At 38.5% G+C, this 19,920-nt stretch overlaps 1 protein-coding gene across 1 annotated transcript; it reads left to right on the top strand.

Annotated features, from left to right (window-relative positions):
• Positions 1-899: 899 nt before the first annotated feature.
• Positions 900-3,040, top strand: LOC140878767 (uncharacterized). The gene is made up of 4 exons (XM_073282386.1): positions 900-1,260; positions 1,506-2,491; positions 2,606-2,755; positions 2,810-3,040. The coding sequence occupies exons 1-4, from the start codon at positions 900-902 to the stop codon at positions 3,038-3,040; spliced, it is 1,728 nt and encodes a 575-aa protein (XP_073138487.1).
• The last annotated feature ends 16,880 nt before the right edge of the window (positions 3,041-19,920 follow it).

The following is a 19,920-nucleotide window of genomic DNA, read 5'->3' as shown; positions in this document are numbered from 1 at the left end:
CGATGAATGCTTAATTATGCTATTGATTTGTTTTGCATTGTTGGAGCTTAGCTAACTCTATCAATATTTTATATCGTGTTTTATTTCGAAAGAAAATTTCATGATAGGAACAAATAGCATGATTCATGGATCTACAATTTAAATAGACATATGAAATTGGGTACATGTTGATAGTGATAGTCCAGTAGGTCGAAATATAAGGGATTCCACGAATCGTGAATGCAATCATCTATGATAAATAATTGAAGACATTTGATTATTTCATAGCCTCAAATTAGTTTAGCATAACTTGAAAGAGTATGTTAATGAATTAGGGAATCTTGTCAAAAACGTGAATTGGTTGTCGGAAGTAATTTTCAGAGTTGATCAGGGGAAGGTGAACCGAAAATCTCAACATTTTCTCCACTATTTGAATTTAATTTACTAAGATTGATTTAATTCTTGATTTTTATTTATTTTTGCATTTATTTAATTTCTTGTCATTAAGTAGTTAATAAAAACAAATTTCATTTTTCGTAAAAGTGAAGTAAGGATTAATATTTAGGTAGAAATTGTGCAACTAGTCCATGTGGACGATACTCATATTCACATATTATATTATAATTTGCATCGTGCACTTAAGATTATTTCGAGCATGCGAGATACATTTATTTTCTGAAATTCATAGTGCAAGAAAAGTTCGATCAAGTTTTTGGCGCCGTTGTCGGGGACTTTTTGATTTACAATTTTCTGCTTAGATATCTTCTATAATTTCACTTTATATTCTTACGAATTATCCATCTTACCTTTGCAGGATTTTCTAGTGGTGCATGCTACCATCCTCGTGCTCGGAACTCGTACCCTTTGATCCAGAAATCGAGAGAACTTTTCGCAGGAGACGAAGACAACAACGAGCTGAGATGGCAGAGAACGAACCACCATGCATAAATAACGGTGATGGCGATGCTAATAATACACCTGTATATAGATCCATGATGGACTGTGGCATACCTACTATTGAGGATGTTCGACCGAGTATCGTTAGACCAACAGTGACATCTAATCATTATGAGATAAAGCCAGCAATCATCCAGATGATCCAGAACACAGTCCAATTCGGTGGATCTTCCATCGATGATCCTAATGCTCATATTGAGAACTTCTTGGAAATCTGTGATACTTTCAAACAACAGGGAGTTTTTGATGACGCTGTTCGTCTGCGTTTATTTCCTTTTTCATTAAGAGACAAAGCTAAATCGTGGTTGAATAGTTTACCTGCAGGTTCTATCATAACATGGGGAGATTTGGCTAAAGCGTTCCTTACTAAGTACTTTCCTCCCCCTCGAAGTCCATGAAGCTGAGAACCGACATCATTATGTTTGCTTAAGGGGAAAAAGAGTCGTTGTATGAGGCATGGGAGCGCTACAAAGACATGCTAAGGCGATGCCCACATCATTAGATGCCTGACTGGCTCGTGTTACAAACTTTCTATTATGGTTTATTACCTGCAAATCGTACTATGTTAGATGCAGCTGCAGGTGGGAATCTTTTGCGTAAATCGCCGGAAGATGGTTATGAACTGTTTGAGGAGATGGCCTCTAGTAGCTATCAACCTCAATCTGAGAGGAGCCTGATGCAAAAATCAGCAGTAATTCATCAAGTGGACACATTCACTTCAATGACAGCACATCTGGAGCCTATGAATAAGAAGATTGATGGATTGAGTATAGGAAATTCTGCGATGCACATTCAGGAGGTGTTCTGTGATAGGTTCCAAGGTGAGAATTTCACTAAAGATTGTCAAATTGGTAACCCTTTTTATGTGCAGGATGAGGCACCAGTGAATCATGTGGGAATCCAAAACCGCCCCAAGTTTGACCCGTATTCAAATACATATAATCCGGGGTGGAAGAAACATCCGATCTTTTCATGGGGTGTTCAAAAAAATCAGTCTCGGCCATATCAGAATAAAAATCACGTGAAGCAACCTCAAGAGGAGAAGTCCAGTTTAGATCAAATGATGCAAAAGTTTATATCATCCACTGAGACTCGAATGCAGAACCAAGACGCAACTATAAGGGGTTTGGAAAATAAAACAGGGCAGCTGGCAAAGAGGATGTCAAATCGAGAGCCAGGATCTTTGCCAAGTGACACTGAGACTAATCCAAAGGAGCAAGTAAAGGCCTTGGAGTTGCGAAGTGGGAAGAAACTGGAAACCAAAGCGTTGGAGCACGAAGAGAAAAATAATGAGGGTGAGAAAGAGCCATATACAGGTAAGTCATCTGACCCTACACAATCACCCACATCAAAATCTAATATTGTTATCCCACCTCCGTTTCCTGCAGCAATGAAGAAAGCGAAACTTGATTCGCAATTTTCAAAATTTCTTGAGGTGTTTAAGAAGTTACACATTAATATACCTTTTGCTGACGCGTTATTGCAAATGCCTAGTTATGCAAAATTTTTGAAGGAAATCTTAGCAAGCAAGAGGAAAATAGAGGAGCATGCCATGGTAAACTTAACTGAAAATTGTTCTGCATTAGTGCAAAACAAAATTCCTCCGAAGTTGAAAGATCCTGGGAGTTTTTCTATCCCTTGAATGATTGGTGATGTGGTTTTTCATAAGGCTCTTTGTGATTTGGGTGCCAGCATTAACTTGATGCCATTTTCTGTGTTTAGGAAGCTTGGAATGGGAGAACCAAAGCCTACAAGAGTTTCTCTGCAACTGGCAGATAGATCCATAAAGTACCCACGTGGAATAATTGAAGATGTGCTGGTTTAAGTGGACAAATTTATTTTCCCAGTAGATTTTGTGGTGCTTGACATGTAGGAGGACCTGGATATGCCATTGATCTTGGGTAGATCTTTTCTGGCAACCGGAAAAGCCCTAATTGACGTTCAAAAAGGGAAGTTGTTATTGAGAGTAGGAGAGGAGGAAATCAATTTTGATGTTTTTAATGCACTAAAGCACACACTGCACAATCATGATTGTTTTAGGATTGATTCATTGGATTCACTTGTTCATGATTTTGTGCAGGATGAGTTAAAAGACCCCTTATAAGCTGCACTTATAAATGATGGATGTGAGGACGACTTTGATGAAGAGAGGAAAAATATCATTGCATATTTTACTGCTAATCCTCCATTGAAGAAGCAAGTGCGATTCAGACTCGAAGAATTGGGAGATAGGAAGGATTTGGTCCTTCAACAATTGAGCATTGATGCACCACCTACTCTAGAACTCAAACCTTTACCTTCACATCTAAAATAGGTTTATTTAGGAGATGATAATAATTTATCGGTTATTATTTCTTCTTGTCTGACAGGTGCGATGGAGGAAAAGTTGGTACACATCTTGAAGGAGCATAAGAGAGACTTCGCATGGAAGGTGGCAGACATTAAGGGAATCAATCCATCGATTTGCATGCACAAAATTCTGATGGAGGATAGGTACTCTCTTTGGTTCAACCTCAGCGGAGGCTGAACCCGAAGATGCAAGAGGTAGTAAAAGCTGAGTCCATTAAACTTTTGGACGCATGTATCATCTATCCTATTTCTGACAGCGCATGGGTGAGTCATATGAAAGAGTGGGTGCCCGGTTAGCCAACTTGTGGCTAAGGGCTTTTATGACTCTATGTATAAACAATCTTTGTTTAATATAATTTACATTCATTAATGGCATTTTCTTTGTCTTTCTTCATATTGTTATATTGTGATATACTATTGTTGTTTTGATAAAGACCTTGAATATACTATAGTGTAAGTAAGATGAGATAGTGAATAAAGAGAGATCACTATTATGAAACACATCTTATAGTCACTGTATATTCTAAACAGTTCCTAGTCAATTGAGCCGTCCGCTAATAAGGATAAGGATCGCTCGATATTGAGACTAGCATTTGTGATGCCAAGTACCACGTTTCATTGGTAATGGACATGGAGATGTTCAAAGCATGCAAATGGATATTCATATGATGAATGATCGAACTACCCTATTCGGACTTTCCAAATGGTTATTATTATTTGAGTGGATAAGTCCGCGGTTTTGGTTGTACACCATTAGTCCTTACTACTTGAAACATCATTGAGACTCTATAAGCTAGTACTGTACTTTGACTCGTTTACCGACTCTATTGAGGTCATCAGGTGTCGGGATTGGGTACAGTTACGACACATATAGGAGTCGATGCTTTGTTGTCAAGGATTCACCACATACTTATGAGTGTGGATATCCTATGCGATCTGAGGAGATATTAGTGTGGCGAATCTCTGACCAGAGTACATGATGTGTTTTAGGTTACTCGTTTTTCCTAGTAACACATGCGATGTCACTATTTGATCTCCAAGATGTAATGCATAGTTATCGAATCTCGAACGACTCTCGATGCACCAATGGTTGTTGATTCGATCGGGATATATGGATGAAGGGACCGTACTGTACGCTAACCAAAATCTACTGGTTCTTGCAGGCACTATCAGTGATACCTAGGGAATCATGGGGCGATGTTGCTAGGCGCTCTTACCATGATTCGATGGGTAAGTCGGAAATTGTTGTTCCGAGTCACAAGGAGTTGTGAGCCCACGGCTAGCTGTATCCCTAAACCATTGAGGGTCACACAAGTAATGGATTACTAAACCCCGTTGAGATAGTTAAATTTAAAGAGTTAAATTTAATGAAAGAGAAGTTGGACTTTTTAACTAAAAGGGAGTGGAATTTCTTAAAATGACATAAGGATGGGCATTTTTGGAAATCACTGAATTCGGATTCAGAAAAATTATCTTGATTTTAAAATATGCATAAATGGTTTTTGTGCACATTGGTAAAATCAGTTTATCAATCGGAGTCACGATGAATTTTATATTAATTTCTATAATAACAGGCTTGGCTTGTTGGGCTTAAGTTATTGATTGTGGGCCCTAAGGAGTTAGTGTCCTAATACAATTATAACTTAATCTAGTCTAGAAATTATCTATAAATACATGTATAGTGTTCAAAAATTACATAGCATTCACTCTTGAAATTTTCGAAAATACTGCATAATATTTCAAGGGGAATTTTTGAATTCCTCTGCTCCTTTTTGAGATAATTCAGTCTGTAATTTTTGTGAAAAATTACATTCTGAATTGACAGATCAAATCTATTTATTCTCTTCGATAAACATCTGATTGATTTCTAGTGCAATCAATCAGAGGGTTTTAGTTTTCTATTCGTGGACTTAATTCCGAAGGTTGATCGTGATAGTCATCGGTTCCCGGGATTTACAAGAAGAGCAGATTAAATTCTGTTGGAGTCCATAATCAAGCCTTAGCTTGAAGAGGTAAAATATTTAACTATGTTTATTATTTTACTTGCAACAATTTTAATCGTTAGGATTTGATACCCACGATATGGAATCGTTCCATATCGAAAAATAAAATTTTTAAACTTTCGCTGCTCCGGGTATCACATCTGTGTGATCAGAGAACGCGTGTTCCAACATCATATACAGTGTGTTCCTAAGAAAGGTGGTATAACTGTGATAAAAAATGACAAAAATGAGTTGATATCCACTAGAACGGTTACGGGGTGGCGTGTGTGCATTGATTATAGGAAGTTGAATGACGCCACCCATAAGGACCATTTTCCCCTCCCCTTCATTGATCAAGTGCTTGAGCGATTGTCAGGTCATGAATTTTATTGTTTTCTAGGTGGGTATTCGGGATATAATCAAATCATGAGTGCACCAGAGGACCAAGAGAAAACAACTTTCACTTGACCCTATGGTACCTTTGCGTATAGGCGGATGCCATTTGGATTGTGTAATGCACCCGCCACTTTTCAAAGATGTATGACTACTATTTTTCATGACATGACAGAGAATTTCCTAGAGATATTCATGGATGAATTTTCTATTTTTGGATCTTCTTTTGATGACTGTCTGAAAAATCTACGTTTGGTGCTATTACGATGTGAGGAAACTAACTTGGTTTTGAATTGGGAGAAATGTCATTTTATGGTACAGGAAGGCATCGTTCTTGGGCACAAAATTTCTGAACAGGGAATGGAGGTGGATAAAGAGAAAGTGGAAGTCATCAAAAATCTACCTCCACCAACATCTATTAAGGGAGTGAGAAGTTTCTTAGGGCACGCCGGTTTTTATCGGCGATTTATTAAAGATTTTTCTAAAATTGCTAAGCCCCTATCCTCTTTACTCATGAAAGATGTACCTTTTGACTTTAATTCTAATTGTGTGCAGGCATTTGAGATCTTGAAGGAGCGACTGGTGACAGCTCCTATTTTGGTAGCCCTGATTGGGATCTTCCATTCGAGGTAATGTGCGACGCTAGTGATATGGCTGTAGGTGTTGTTTTGGGTCAGAGGAAAAACAAGGTATTCCATACTATATACTATGCGAGTAAGACCTTAGATGAAGCTCAATTGAATTATGCAACCACTGAAAAACAATTACTCGCTATAGTATTCGCATTTGATAAGTTTCACTCCTACCTTGTTTTATCTAAAGTTGTTGTGTACATCGATCACTCGGCACTGAAATATTTACTTGCTAAAAAGGATGCTAAGCCTAGGTTGATTTGGCGGATATTATTGTTGCAAGAATTTGATCTGGAAATAAAAGATAAGAAGGGGGTAGAGAATGTAGTGGCGGATCACCTTTCTAGGCTTGAGTATGTCAGCGAGGACACGAAAAAAGAAAAGGGTGATATTGATGATTGGTTTCCGGATGAACAATTATTTTCATTAAAAGATTGCCCATGGTAAGCGAATTTTGCTAATTATCTGGTGACAGGCACGCTTCCACCGAATTTGACATTTCACCAACGAAAGAAATTTTTATCTGATGTGAAATATTATTTTTGGGAGGAACCATTTTTGTTTAAGATTTGTGCAGATTCCATGATACGGAGATGTGTGCCCGAAGAAGAGATTCAACCAATCTTGAGTCACTGCCACGATCGAGAGGTAGGCGGTCACTTTGGACCGACAAAAACAGCAGCAAAGGTATTAGAATCTGGTTTTTATTGGCCTACTGTGTTTAGGGATGCTCGTGCATATGTTATTGCATGTGATCGGTGTCAGCGCACAGGTAACATCTCCAATCGCAATGAAATGCCTTTAAACAATATTATGGAGTGCGAGGTATTTGATGTATGGGGCATATATTTTATGGGACCGTTTCCCACATCTTTCTTGAAAAAATATATTTTTGTTGCGGTTGACTATGTGTCAAAATGGGTCGAAGCAGAGGCTTGTGTGACTAATGATGCTCATGTGGTATTGAAATTTTTAAAGAAAAATATTTTTAATCTCTTTGGCACACCACGAGCAATCATTAGTGATGGTGGGACACATTTTTGCAACAAATTATTTGAAAAACTTTTGGCAAAATATGGTGTCACGCACAAGATCTCTACTCCGTACCATCCCCAGACTAGTGGGCAAGTGGAAGTGTCAAATCGTGAAATAAAAATAATTTTGGAAAAAACGGTGATCATAAGTAGAAAATATTGGTCTGTCAGGTTAGATGATGCCCTATGGGCATATCGTACTGCTTTCAAGACACCTATAAGCACTTCACCTTATAGGTTACTTTTTGGTAAATCTTGTCACCTGCCTGTAGAACTGAAGCATAAAGCATATTGGGCGATTAAATCACTAAATTTTGATTTTATGGCTGCAGGTGAGAAGAGACTATTAGAGTTGGCCCAGCTGGAAGAATTCCGTGATAAAGCATATGATCTGGCGCTATCCTATAAAGAACGCACGAAAAGGAGTCATGACAAGCGCATCACACAAAGGGAGTTCAAAGAGGGAGACGCAGTGTTGCTTTTTAACTCAAGGTTGAGGTTGTTTCCAGGCAAGCTAAAATCGCGATGGTCCAGACCATTTGTCATTGAAAAAGCCTATCCCGGAGCAATTGTGCTGAAAGATTCCCAAGAAAAGAATTTCACTATCAATGCTCAACGCCTGAATCACTACATGGGTGAACACTTTGAGCCGAAAGTTGGAACAGATGTGTTCCAGTCAGAGACCGCATAAATCTAAATCTGGCAAAGTCGATTATAAATTGAGAACTATTTCTTTATCCTCTGTTTGTTATTTCAGTTGAACCTTTTATTTCCGTTTCGTGTGATTTTTTTTAAAACAAATAATAATAATAAATTTGAAGGGCCCGGATCACGCCTAGGCGAGCGTTTTTCTCCGCCTGGGCGTGAATTTCACTGGTTTAAATAAATTTTTTTGTATCTTAAATTCACGCCATGGCATGCCATTTCTTAGGCCATGGCGTGAAAACCTCTGGTTTCAATTCTTCGGAACGCAATAAGTCACGCCATGGCGTGAGCATATTCACGCCTAGGCGCGACAGATTTGCGTATTAAAATACACAGATCCCTCTCTTTATTTTCAATTTTCCTTATCTTATTTCTTCCCCTTTTCGAACCCTAAAACCTCCCCAATTTTAGAATCCGATAACTCACTCCCAAATCTCTCAAATATTCAGGTTTCGATCGGTGAGGAAGCTCCGAGCATAAATCCCTAACGCCTCATCTCGCGCCTAGAAGTATAGTATGGTGCAGAACATCTAATTTCGAGACTCCAAGCTTAAATTTCTTTCGGGACCAATCCATTCCAAGAGGCTCTATCTTCTCACTCGGATTTCATGGGACCAAAAAGAGCTAGGGTTGTGGGTTCTTCATCATCTTCTTCATCAATTATCGCGGGTAAGTTTGTTTCCCAAGAGGCTAAAAACAGATATGATCATTCTAAGATTAATCGTACGCTATGGCTCGAGAGGGGCTTTCATTTGTCTACTGACACCAGGATAGGGTGTTATATTCATGATATGATACTAGATAGAAACTGGAACTTGTTTTGTGCTCAACCGAAAGCAGGAGTTATTCCATTGGTCCGAGAATTCTATGCCAACGCTAAAGAGGGCAAGGAGCGGATTGTGTTTGTGAGAGGAAAGTGGGTGAATTATGGAGAGGCAAGGATTAATGAGTTGTTTGGATTACCACCAGTTGATACGACTGCGTATGATGCACTTTGCGCGGAACCGGACTATATGGAAATCATGCGGGATTTATCTCATGATGGGGCCGTGTGGAGTGACCCCATCAAATTTTTTAATTTTAAGTCCATGTATCTTAAGATTAAGCCGTCAATGTGGTATGTTTTTTTGGTTCGCTGATTGATGCCCGTGTCCCATGTTAGTGAAGTTCATATGGACCGGGCAGTTATGTTGTTCGCAATTACGCAGGGAATCCCAATCAATGTTGGCCGCATTATCTCAAGCCAAATTCTACAATGCGCCAACAACCCGAAATCGAAGCTATTTTTCCCGAATATCATTACAGAGTTGTGCGCTTTGGCCAGTGTTGACACGGGTGTCGATGATGAATGGATCCAACCGCAATGAGAAGGTCGATGATATTTGTGCATGGATTGCGCGTCAGGATGCATATCAGGCGTATCGGAGTGAATTTGGTAGTGTGAATGCCCAGTATATGATGTCCACTGAGTCTATGACGCATGACATTGTCACGCACTTGGGTTTTGATGTTTCCCGATACCTGAAAGAGTGGGTGCCCGGTTAGCCAACTTGTGGCTAAGGGCTTTTATGACTCTATGTAAAACAATCTTTTGTTTAATATAATTTACACTTTTATAATGGCATTGACTTTATCTTTCTTCATAATGTTATATTATGATATGCTATTGTTGTTTTGATAAAGACCTTGAATATACTATAGTGTATGTAAGATGTGGTAGCACATGGGGATGGCTATCATGAAACACATCTTATAGTCACTGTATATTCTAAACAGTTCCTAGTCAATTGAGCCGTCCACAAATAAGGATAAGGATCGCTCGAGATTGAGACTAGCATTTGCGATGCCGAGTACCACGTTTCATTGGTATGGAACATAGAGATGTTCAAAGCATGCAAATGGATATTCATATGATGAATGATCGAACTACCCTATTCGGACTTTCCAAGTGGTTATCACTTATCGAGTGGATAAAGTCCGCGGTTTTGGTTGTACACCATTAGTCCTTATTACTTGAAACATCATTGAGACTCTATATGCTAGTACTGTACTTTGACTCGTTTACCGACTCTATTGGGGTCATCAGGTGTCGGGATTGGGTACAGTTACGACACATATAGGAGTCGATGCTTTGTTGTCAAGGATTCACCACATACTTGCGAGTGTAGATATCCTATGCGATCTGAGGAGATATTAGTGTGACGAATCTCTGGCCAGGGTACATGATGTGTTTTAGGTTACTTGGTGTTCCTAGTAACACATGCGATGTCACTAATAGATCTCCAAGATGTTATGCATAGTTATCGAATCTCGAACGACTCTCGATATACCAATGGTTGTTGATTTGATCGGGATATATGGATGAAGGGACCTTACTGTACGCTAACCAAAATCTACTGGTTCTTGCAGGCACTATCAGTAATACCTAGGGAATCAATGGGGCGATGTTGCTAGGCGCTCTTACCATGATTCGATGGGTAAGTCGGAAATTGTTGTTCCGAGTCACAAGGAGTTGTAAGCCCACGACTAGCTGTATTCCTGAACCATTGAGGGTTACAAAAGTAATGGATTACTAAAACCCCGTAGAGATAGTTAAATTTAAAGAGTTAAATTTAATGAAAGAGAAGTTGGACTTCTTAACTAAAGGGAGTGGGATTTCCTAAAATGACATAGGGATGGGCATTTTTGGAAATCACTGAATTCGGATTCAGAAAAATTATCTTGACTCTAAAATATACATAAATGGTTTCTGTGCACATTGGTGAAATCAGTTTATCAATCGGAGTTACGATGAATTTTATATTAATTTCTATAACAACAGGCTTGGTTTGTTGGGCTTAAGTTATGGATTATGGGCTTTAAGGAGTTAGAGTCCTGATACAATTATAACTAGAAATTATCTATAAATAGAGGTGTTGGGTTCAAAAATTAGACACATTGAATACTTCAATTTTCAAAATTCACTCTATACTATTCAAGAGGATTTTTCGAAAATTCCTCTGTCCCTTTTGGAGAAAATTCGACTTGTGATTTTTGTGAAAATTTACAAATCAAATTAACAGATCATATCTATTTATTCTCTACGTAAAACTTCTGATTGATTTCTAGTGCAGTCAATCAGAGGGTTTCTGTTTTTCATTCGTGGACCTAATTCCGGAGTTAGACCGTGACTGTCATCGATTCCCGGGATTTAAAAGAAGAGCAAATTAAATTCTGTTGGAGCCCACGATCAAGCATTTGCTTGACGAGGTAAAAATTTAATTGTGATTTTATTTTTACTTGAACAAATTTAATCGTAAAAAGTTTTGATACCCATATATGGAATCGTTCCATATAATAAAATAAAATTTTAAACTTTCGCTGCACCGGGTATCAATTCTTAATTGATCTGAACACCGTTTTCCAATAGTGGTATCAGAGCCAGGTTGCTCAGATCAAACGATTAAATTAATCGATTGTATAAAATTTTTAAGCCTCGGTTTTTGAAACAAAACGAAAATTTAAAATTGAATTTTAATGGGCAAATCGGGCAGCGATCGTTGCTGCCCGGGGCAGCGATGGGCTGCCTTGTCCGGGCCCCTTTTTTGGGGCGCGGGCTGCCCGGGATTGTCCCGGGCAGCCCGGAAAAATTATTTTTAATTTTTAATTAAAATTTTAATTTTTTGAAATTCTAGTTTTTGATCCGATCGAAAATTGTTTTTGATTGGTTCACGAGGCATCGAATCGAATTGTTCGAGTCCGAAAATTTTAAAATTGATATTTGGATAAATTTGAATTTTTGGAAAATTTATAAATTTTATCCGTTAAATTAAATTTTATAAAATTAATTATTTTGGTACAATTGATGATAAGATATGATCTTATGGATGGATAAGATAAAATATGATTTTATCTTTTAAATTATGATGCCTTTGCATGTTTATCCAATTATTTAATTATTGAATTAATTAATTGATAAAGGATGATCGATTGCCATGACCAATGTTTTAGGTGTATGTTAGGTGATTTACATTTGTCTTATTGTTGTTGGTGTTTATTAATGGGCTTGGTTTATAGCCCAATATGATTGTCATATGTAATAAAAGTGGGCCTGGTTTATGGCCCGTTTGTTGGAAAACAATGATCAGATCAATCAGAATTGATACCCGGTGCAGCGGAAGTTTTAAAATTTTATATGGAACGATTCCATATCATGGGTATCAAAACTTTACGATTAAATTGTGCGTGTAAAAATTAAATAACAATTAAATTTTTACCTTGAAATCTCGAAACGAGATTATGGACACCAACAGATAACTCTGCTCTTGTTGTATATCCCAGGAACTGATGGACGAACAATTCTTCAATCAGGTCCACGAACAGAATTCGAATTCCTCTGATAGATTGCACTAGAAAATCTATCAGAAGTTTCTACGAATAGAATTAATGAATTTGATCCGTTAAACCAGACTGCAAATTCGAAATTCACAGGCTGGAATTTTCGAACAGAGAGGAGAAGGGGCGGCCACACCTAGAGAGAACAGCTAGGGTTTTCGAAAATTTTGTGACCTCTGTTGTGTAATTTCTGTACTGCAATAACTTATTTATAATGTGGGCTGCTAACAGCTTAGGGCTCATTAGTCATAAGTTCAAGTCTGACAAGCAAAGCTCGCATGTTCAAAAATTAATATAAAATTCATCGTGACTCAGATTGATAAACCAACTTCACCAATGTGCACAGAAACCATTTCTGCATCTTTTTAAAGTCAAGATAAATTTTCTGAATTCGAATTCAGTGATTTCCAAAAATGCCCATCCCTATGTCATTTTAGGAAATCTTACTCTTCTACTCTGATATAAGAAGTCCTACTTCTTTGTTCATTAAATTTAACTCTTTAAATTTAACTATCTCAACGGGAATTAGAAATCCATTACTTGTGTGACCCTCAATGGTTCAGGGATACAGCTAGCCGTGGGCTCACAACTCCTTGTGACTCGGAACAACAATTTCCGATTTGCCCATCGAATCATGGTAAGAGCGCCTAGCAACATCGTCCCATGATTCCCTAGGTATCACTGATAGTGCCTGCAAGAACCAATAGATTTTTGTTAGCGTACAGTACGGTCCCTTCATCCATATATCCCGATCGAATCAACAACTATTGGTAAATCGAGAGTCGTTCGAGATTCGATAACTATGCAATGTATCTTGAAGATCAAATAGTGACATCGCATGTGCTACTAAGAAACCATTTCTTAAAACACATCATGTACTCTGGCCAGAGATTCGTCACTCTAATATCTCCTCAGATTGCATAGGATATCCACACTAGCAAGTATGTGGTGAATCTTTGACAACAAAGCATCGACTCCTATATGTGTCGTAACTGTACCCAATCCCGACACCTGATGACCCCAATAGAGTCGATAAACGAGTCAAAGTACAGTACTAGCATATAGAGTCTCAATGATGTTTCAAGTAGTAAGGACTAATGGTGTACAACCAAAACCGCGGACTTTATCCACTCGATAAGTGATAACCACTTGGAAAGTCCGGATAGGGTAGTTCGATCATTCATCGTATGAATATCCATTTGCATGCTTTGAACATCTCTATGTTCCATACCAATGAAACGTGGTACTCGGCATCGCAAATGCTAGTCTCAATCTCAAGCGATCCTTATCCTTATTAACGGACGGCTCAATCGACTAGGAACTGTTTAGAATATACAGTGACTATAAGATGTGTTTCATGATAGCCATCCCCATGTGCTACCACATCTTACATACACTATAGTATATTCAAGGTCTTCATCTAAACATTTTATAGTATGTCACAACATAATAATATGATAAAAGATAAAGTAAATGCCATTATAAAAGTGTAAATTATATTAAACAAAAGATTGTTTATACATAGAGTCATAAAAGCCCTTAGCCACAAGTTGGCTCACCGGGAACCCACTCTTTCAATCTCCCACTTGCCCTAAAGCCAACTAGTCATACTACGCAGTCCCATTGCTTCGCGATGTTTGTCAAATAATGGTCCTGGCAAGGGCTTAGTAAGTGGATCAGCGATATTGTCTGCAGAGGCCACTCTCTCGACAGTGATGTCTCCTCTTTCCACGATCTCCCGGATGATGTGGTATTTCCTCAGTACGTGTTTGGATCTTTGATGAGACCTTGGTTCCTTTGCTTGAGCAGCGGCACCCGTGTTGTCACAGTACACCGGGACTGGACCAACAACTTCAGGAATAACGCCCAACTCTTGGACGAAATTCCTCATCCAAATGGCCTCTTTAGCAGCAGCTGATGCCGCAATGTATTCTGCCTCAGTGGTGGAATCCGCTGTGGTGTCCTGCTTGGAACTCTTCCAAGAGACAGCACCGCCATTGAGCATGAACACAAATCCAGAGGTTGACTTCGAGTCATCCACGTCACTTTGGAAGCTAGAGTCGGTATAGCCTTCCAATTTCAATTCTCTTCCTCCATATACCATGAACATATTCTTAGTCCTTCGTAAGTACTTAAGAATGTCTTTCACGGCTTTCCAATGCATTTGATCGGGATTGGCTTGATATCTGCTCGTGACACTCAGAGCAAATGCTACATCCGGTCTGGTAGATATCATCCCATACATGATACTACCTATGGCTGACGCATATGGTACATGTGTCATTTTCTCTATCTCTTCATCAGTCTTGGGACACATGGACTTGGATAGAGAAACTCCATGACACATAGGTAGATGTCCTCTCTTGGACCCATCCATTGAAAACCTTTTCAATATTGTGTCGATGTAGGTTGCTTGAGTGAGTCCTATCATTCTCTTAGATCTATCTCTATAGATCTGTATCCCTAGAATATAGGATGCCTCACCCAAATCCTTCATCGATAATCTACCTGATAACCATATCTTTGTTGACTGCAACATCCCTACGTCATTCCCAATGAGTAGGATGTCATCAACATAAAGTACTAAGAATGTCACAGCATCCTTAACTACTTTCTTGTACACGCATGGTTCCTCCGGGTTCTTGATGAAACCAAAATCCTTTATTGTTTCATCAAATTTCTGGTTCCAACTTCTTGATGCTTGTTTGAGACCATAGATCGATCTCTGAAGCTTGCATACCTTATGCTCGCTTCCCATGGATGTGTATCCCTCAGGCTGCGTCATATAGATCTCTTCCTTAATATTTCCATTAAGAAATGCAGTCTTCACATCCATTTGCCATATCTCATAGTCATACCAAGCAGCTATGGCAATAAGGATTCTTATGGACTTGAACATTGCAACTGGTGAAAAGGTTTCATCATAGTCAACTCCTTGTCTTTGAGTTAACCTTTCGCCACCAATCGTGCCTTGTAGGTCAATACCTTACCATCAGGCCCAAGCTTTCTCTTGTAGATCCATTTACACCCTATTGGAACAATTCCATCGGGAGGATCTACCAAAGACCAAACTTGGTTTGTATGCATCGAATCTATTTCCGACTGCATAGCTTCAAGCCATAAATTTGAATCCGCATCAGAAATTGCTTCCTTGAAGTTTCTTGGATCACATCCAACATCGGGTTCATCTTGATCCCCTTCAAGAAGAAGACCATATCGAATAGGAGGTCTAGAAGTCCTCTCGGATCTTCTAGTAACAGGCGTGTCCTCTGAAGATTCTTGAGGTATGGGATCATTATTTTGTATTTCGGGTTCTTCTCGAATTTCTTCGAGTTTCATCATCTCGCCTTTCTTATCCAATAAGAACTCCTTCTCCAAGAAGGTGGCATTCCTTGAAACAAACACTTTTGTTTCAGTAGGATGATAGAAATAATATCCGATTGAATTCTTCGGATACCCTACAAAATAACATAAGATGGATCGACTATCCAACTTATCTCCCACTGTCTGCTTCACGTAAGCTGGACATCCCCAAATCCTCAAGTACGAATACTTAGGAGTTTTGCCATTCCATAACTCGTATGGTGTTTTATCCACTGCTTTGGTGTGGACGTTGTTCAACAACAACACCGCCGTTTCAAGCGCGTAGCCCCAAAACGAAGGTGGAAGCTCAGTGAAGCTCATCATGGATCGAACCATGTCCAACAAAGTTCGATTACGACGCTCCGATACACCATTCAGCTGAGGTGTCATAGGAGGAGTCCACTGAGAGAGAATCCCATTCTCTTTCAGATAGTCCAAAAACTCGGTACTCAAGTATTCTCCACCTCGATCCGATCGAAGTGCTTTAATACTTTTACCTAGCTTGTTTTCTACTTCAGCCTTGAATTCTTTGAACTTTTCAAATGCTTCAGACTTATATTTCATTAAATATAAATACCCATACCTTGAATAATCATCAGTAAAGGTAATGAAGTAGGTGTGGCCAAATTGAGTACCAATTCTAAATGGACCACAAACATCTGTATGGATCAAATCCAACAGATTTTGACTACGCTCAGATTTCCCCTTGAATGGAGATTTAGTCATTTTTCCTTTCAGGCAGGATTCACAAGTAGGTAGAGAGTTAATATCAGACATATCAAACATGCCCTCTCCCACTAGCTTGTTCATCCTCCTTGAGAAAATATGACCTAGCCTAGCATGCCAAAGGTTTGCCGGGTTTTGACTATCGATTTTCCTTTTGTTCGTTGTTACTGGTTTATCAACATAATTTATTGGAACGTCTTTTAATTTTAAGTTATATAGATCGTTTTCAAGTTGTCCATTTCCAATCAAACATTCATTCTTGTAAATATTGCAAATCTCATTCACAAAATTGCAAGAAAAACCATCTCTATCAAGCATAGAAACAGAAATAATTTTTTAATCAAATCTGGAACAAATAAAACATCTCTCAAAAGTAACTTAAAATCGTTCTGCAAAATTAAATAAACGTCTCCCACAGCTTTGGCTTCAACTCTAGAACCATTTTCGAGCCTCAGCTGGGTCTCACCCATTCTAAGCTTGCGACTTCTTGTCATCACCTGCAAATCATTGCAAATGTGAGATCCACATCCTGTATCCAATACCCAAGAAGTAGTATTAAGTGAAACATTTATTTCAATATAAAACATACCCTTTGCAGTTCGCAACTGCTCTAGATATTCCTTGCAGTTACGTTTCCAATGACCGGGTTTCTTGCAGTGATGGCAAACATCCTTGGACTTTTCCATGTTTGAAGCCTTTGTCTTGTTCTTCTTCTCGGGTCCGGTTTTCTTGGATGGGGCAGAACGTTTCTTACCCTTTGTACTTGGCCCCTTCTTAGCAGAAGAAGAGGAGCCCACCAAGAGAACCGGTTTATCCTTCTTTAAAGTGGCTTCATAAGTTACAAGCATATTGACCATCTCTTCAAGGGAGGCCTCTATCTTGTTCATATTGAAATTCACCACAAAACCGTCAAACGATGAAGGAAGAGAGAGAAGTAATAAGTCCACATTGAGTTCATGCTCCAATACCAAATCAAGCGTTACCAACTTCTGAATGAGCCAAATCACGCGTACCCCATGATCACGGACCGAAGTCCCTTCATGCATGCGACACGTCATTAACTCTTTCACAGTAGCGAACCTTTCAGCTCTCGATTGAGCCCCAAAAAGTTCCTTGAGTTGTACGTGAATGTCAGCAGCATTCACGGTATCCTCAAATCGCCTCTAGAGTTCATCAGACATCGAAGCTTGCATATAGCATTTGGCCTTGATATCATGGTCCCACCATTTATCAAGTTTGGCCAACTCTTTCGGACTTATATCAGCTGGTGCTTCCTTCGGAGGAGATTTTTCTAACATGTAGAACATCTTCTCCGAGGTCAAGACAATCTTCAACTTACGGAACCATTCCGTATAGTTTGCGCCAGTCAGTTTATTTTGTTCGAGAATAGAGAATAGTGGATTACGCGAATTCATCTTAATGAAATACTGAAAAGAAACAGACAATAATCAGTGATTGTTTAATTAATTTACTAATACATAAAATAGGCAAAATTTATTTTATGAATCTCACTCCCACTATTTTAACGATTTCACTACCCTCTAGTGAAAACGGGAAACTGTTTTCCTTAGTGGGAACATGGAGTCCAATTGACAAACTATGGTCCCGAATAATATCAGCCAACCATAATTTTCAAAAGGTAGAGCCCAATTGCTTCCAAAGCAACCTCCACGTTTTTACCTCATGTCCAATAAGGGCCCAATAATATGACGCCGTTTATTGTGACACGTCAAGATGACCCATCAATATTAAGTTGTGATGGACGGTCGCCATGTGGATCCCCAATAATATGAGCAAATCCCATGGGAGTTCCACCCAACTTACAACATGTGTCGATCCAATGTACAGCTTTCCGACGAACGGGCCCCCCCAATAATATGAGTCGGACCGTATCCGCGGGTAGCATCTCATACATTGATCGTTGATGGAAGGTAGGAACATTTAAACAATATTTAAATTTCTTTTATTTATCTTGATATCAATTTTAAATCATATTTAAAATGAGGGATTTTAATTTTGAAAATTTGTCCCATCATTTAAAATTTGTATGCTTGCGGGATTCATACAATTTAGTCTAAACATGCATACTACGATAATATCATAAATTATATTTTAGGATGATCGATTCCATTACTAATCGATCCGTGGTTGCCAATCACGAGTCTAAGTCCAATCCTAGGTGATATGCAAGTATGCAATGCAATCCTATTACATTGTGCTTCCAATATACATTTCTTCAGTCTTTATTGTCTGCTGGGCCCACCTCCGTCTTCAAATCTTCATCTCCTACTAAGTATAATGTATTTACAATAAAAAACTATGACAAGTAGGGGATACATTTTAAGGGGTGGGAACGGGCCATAAACCAGGCCCACTTTTATTACATATGACAATTCATATTGGGCCATAAACCAGGCCCATTAATAAATCCAACAACAATAAAAATAAATGTAAATTCCCTAACATACACCTACAAAATTGGTCATGGCAATCGATCATCCTTATCCAATAATATTTAATTCAAAATTAATTTATTGGATAACATGCAATGGCAATTAAATTAAAAAGGATAAAATCATATTCCATATATAAAATCTTATTTTACATACAAAATCATATTTTATCTTTTTATCAAATAAAATCATATTTTACATATAAAATCCAATTTTATACATAAAATCATATTTTACTCAATATTTCCATAAGATCATATCTTATCATCAATTGTACCAAAAATAATTAATTTCATAAAATCTGATTTAACGATTAAAATCTATAAATTTTCCAAAAATTCAAATTTATCCAAAAATCAATTTTAAAATTTTCGGACTCGAACAATTCGATCCGACGCCTCGTGGACCAATCAAAAACAATTTTCGATCGGACCAAAAATAGAATTTTAACATATTAAAATTTTAATTAAAAAATAAAAATTAATTTTCCCGGGCCGCCCGGGACGATCCCGGGCAGCCCGCGCCCCAAAAGGGGCTCGGGCCGGGCAGCCCGTCGCTGCCCCTTGGGCAGCGACGATTGCTGCCCTGGGCAGCGCCGTGCGCTGCCCTGGGTAGCGATCACATCGCTGCCCTGCGCAGCACCCAGCGTTGCGCTGGGCAGCGACCATCGCTGCTCGTGTTTTGCCCGTCAAAAATTTAATTTTAAAAATTTGTTTTGTTTCAAAAACCGAGGCTTAAAATTTTTTTGTACAATTGATTAATTTAATCGCTTGATCTGAGCAACCTGGCTCTGATACCACTGTTGGAAAACTGTGATCAGATCAATCAGAATTGATACCCGGTGCAGCGGAAGTTTTAAAATTTTATATGGAACGATTCCATATCATGGGTATCAAAACATTACGATTAAATTGTGCGTGTAAAAATTAAATAACAATTAAATTTTTACCTTGAAATCTCGAAACGAGATTAT

The sequence above is a fragment of the Henckelia pumila genome, chromosome 2 (assembly GCF_033568475.1).
Source record: "Henckelia pumila isolate YLH828 chromosome 2, ASM3356847v2, whole genome shotgun sequence".
Lineage (NCBI taxonomy): Eukaryota > Viridiplantae > Streptophyta > Magnoliopsida > Lamiales > Gesneriaceae > Henckelia > Henckelia pumila.
The sequence above is the reverse complement of the archived record's forward strand: the minus strand, read 5'-3'. Positions and strand labels throughout refer to the sequence as shown.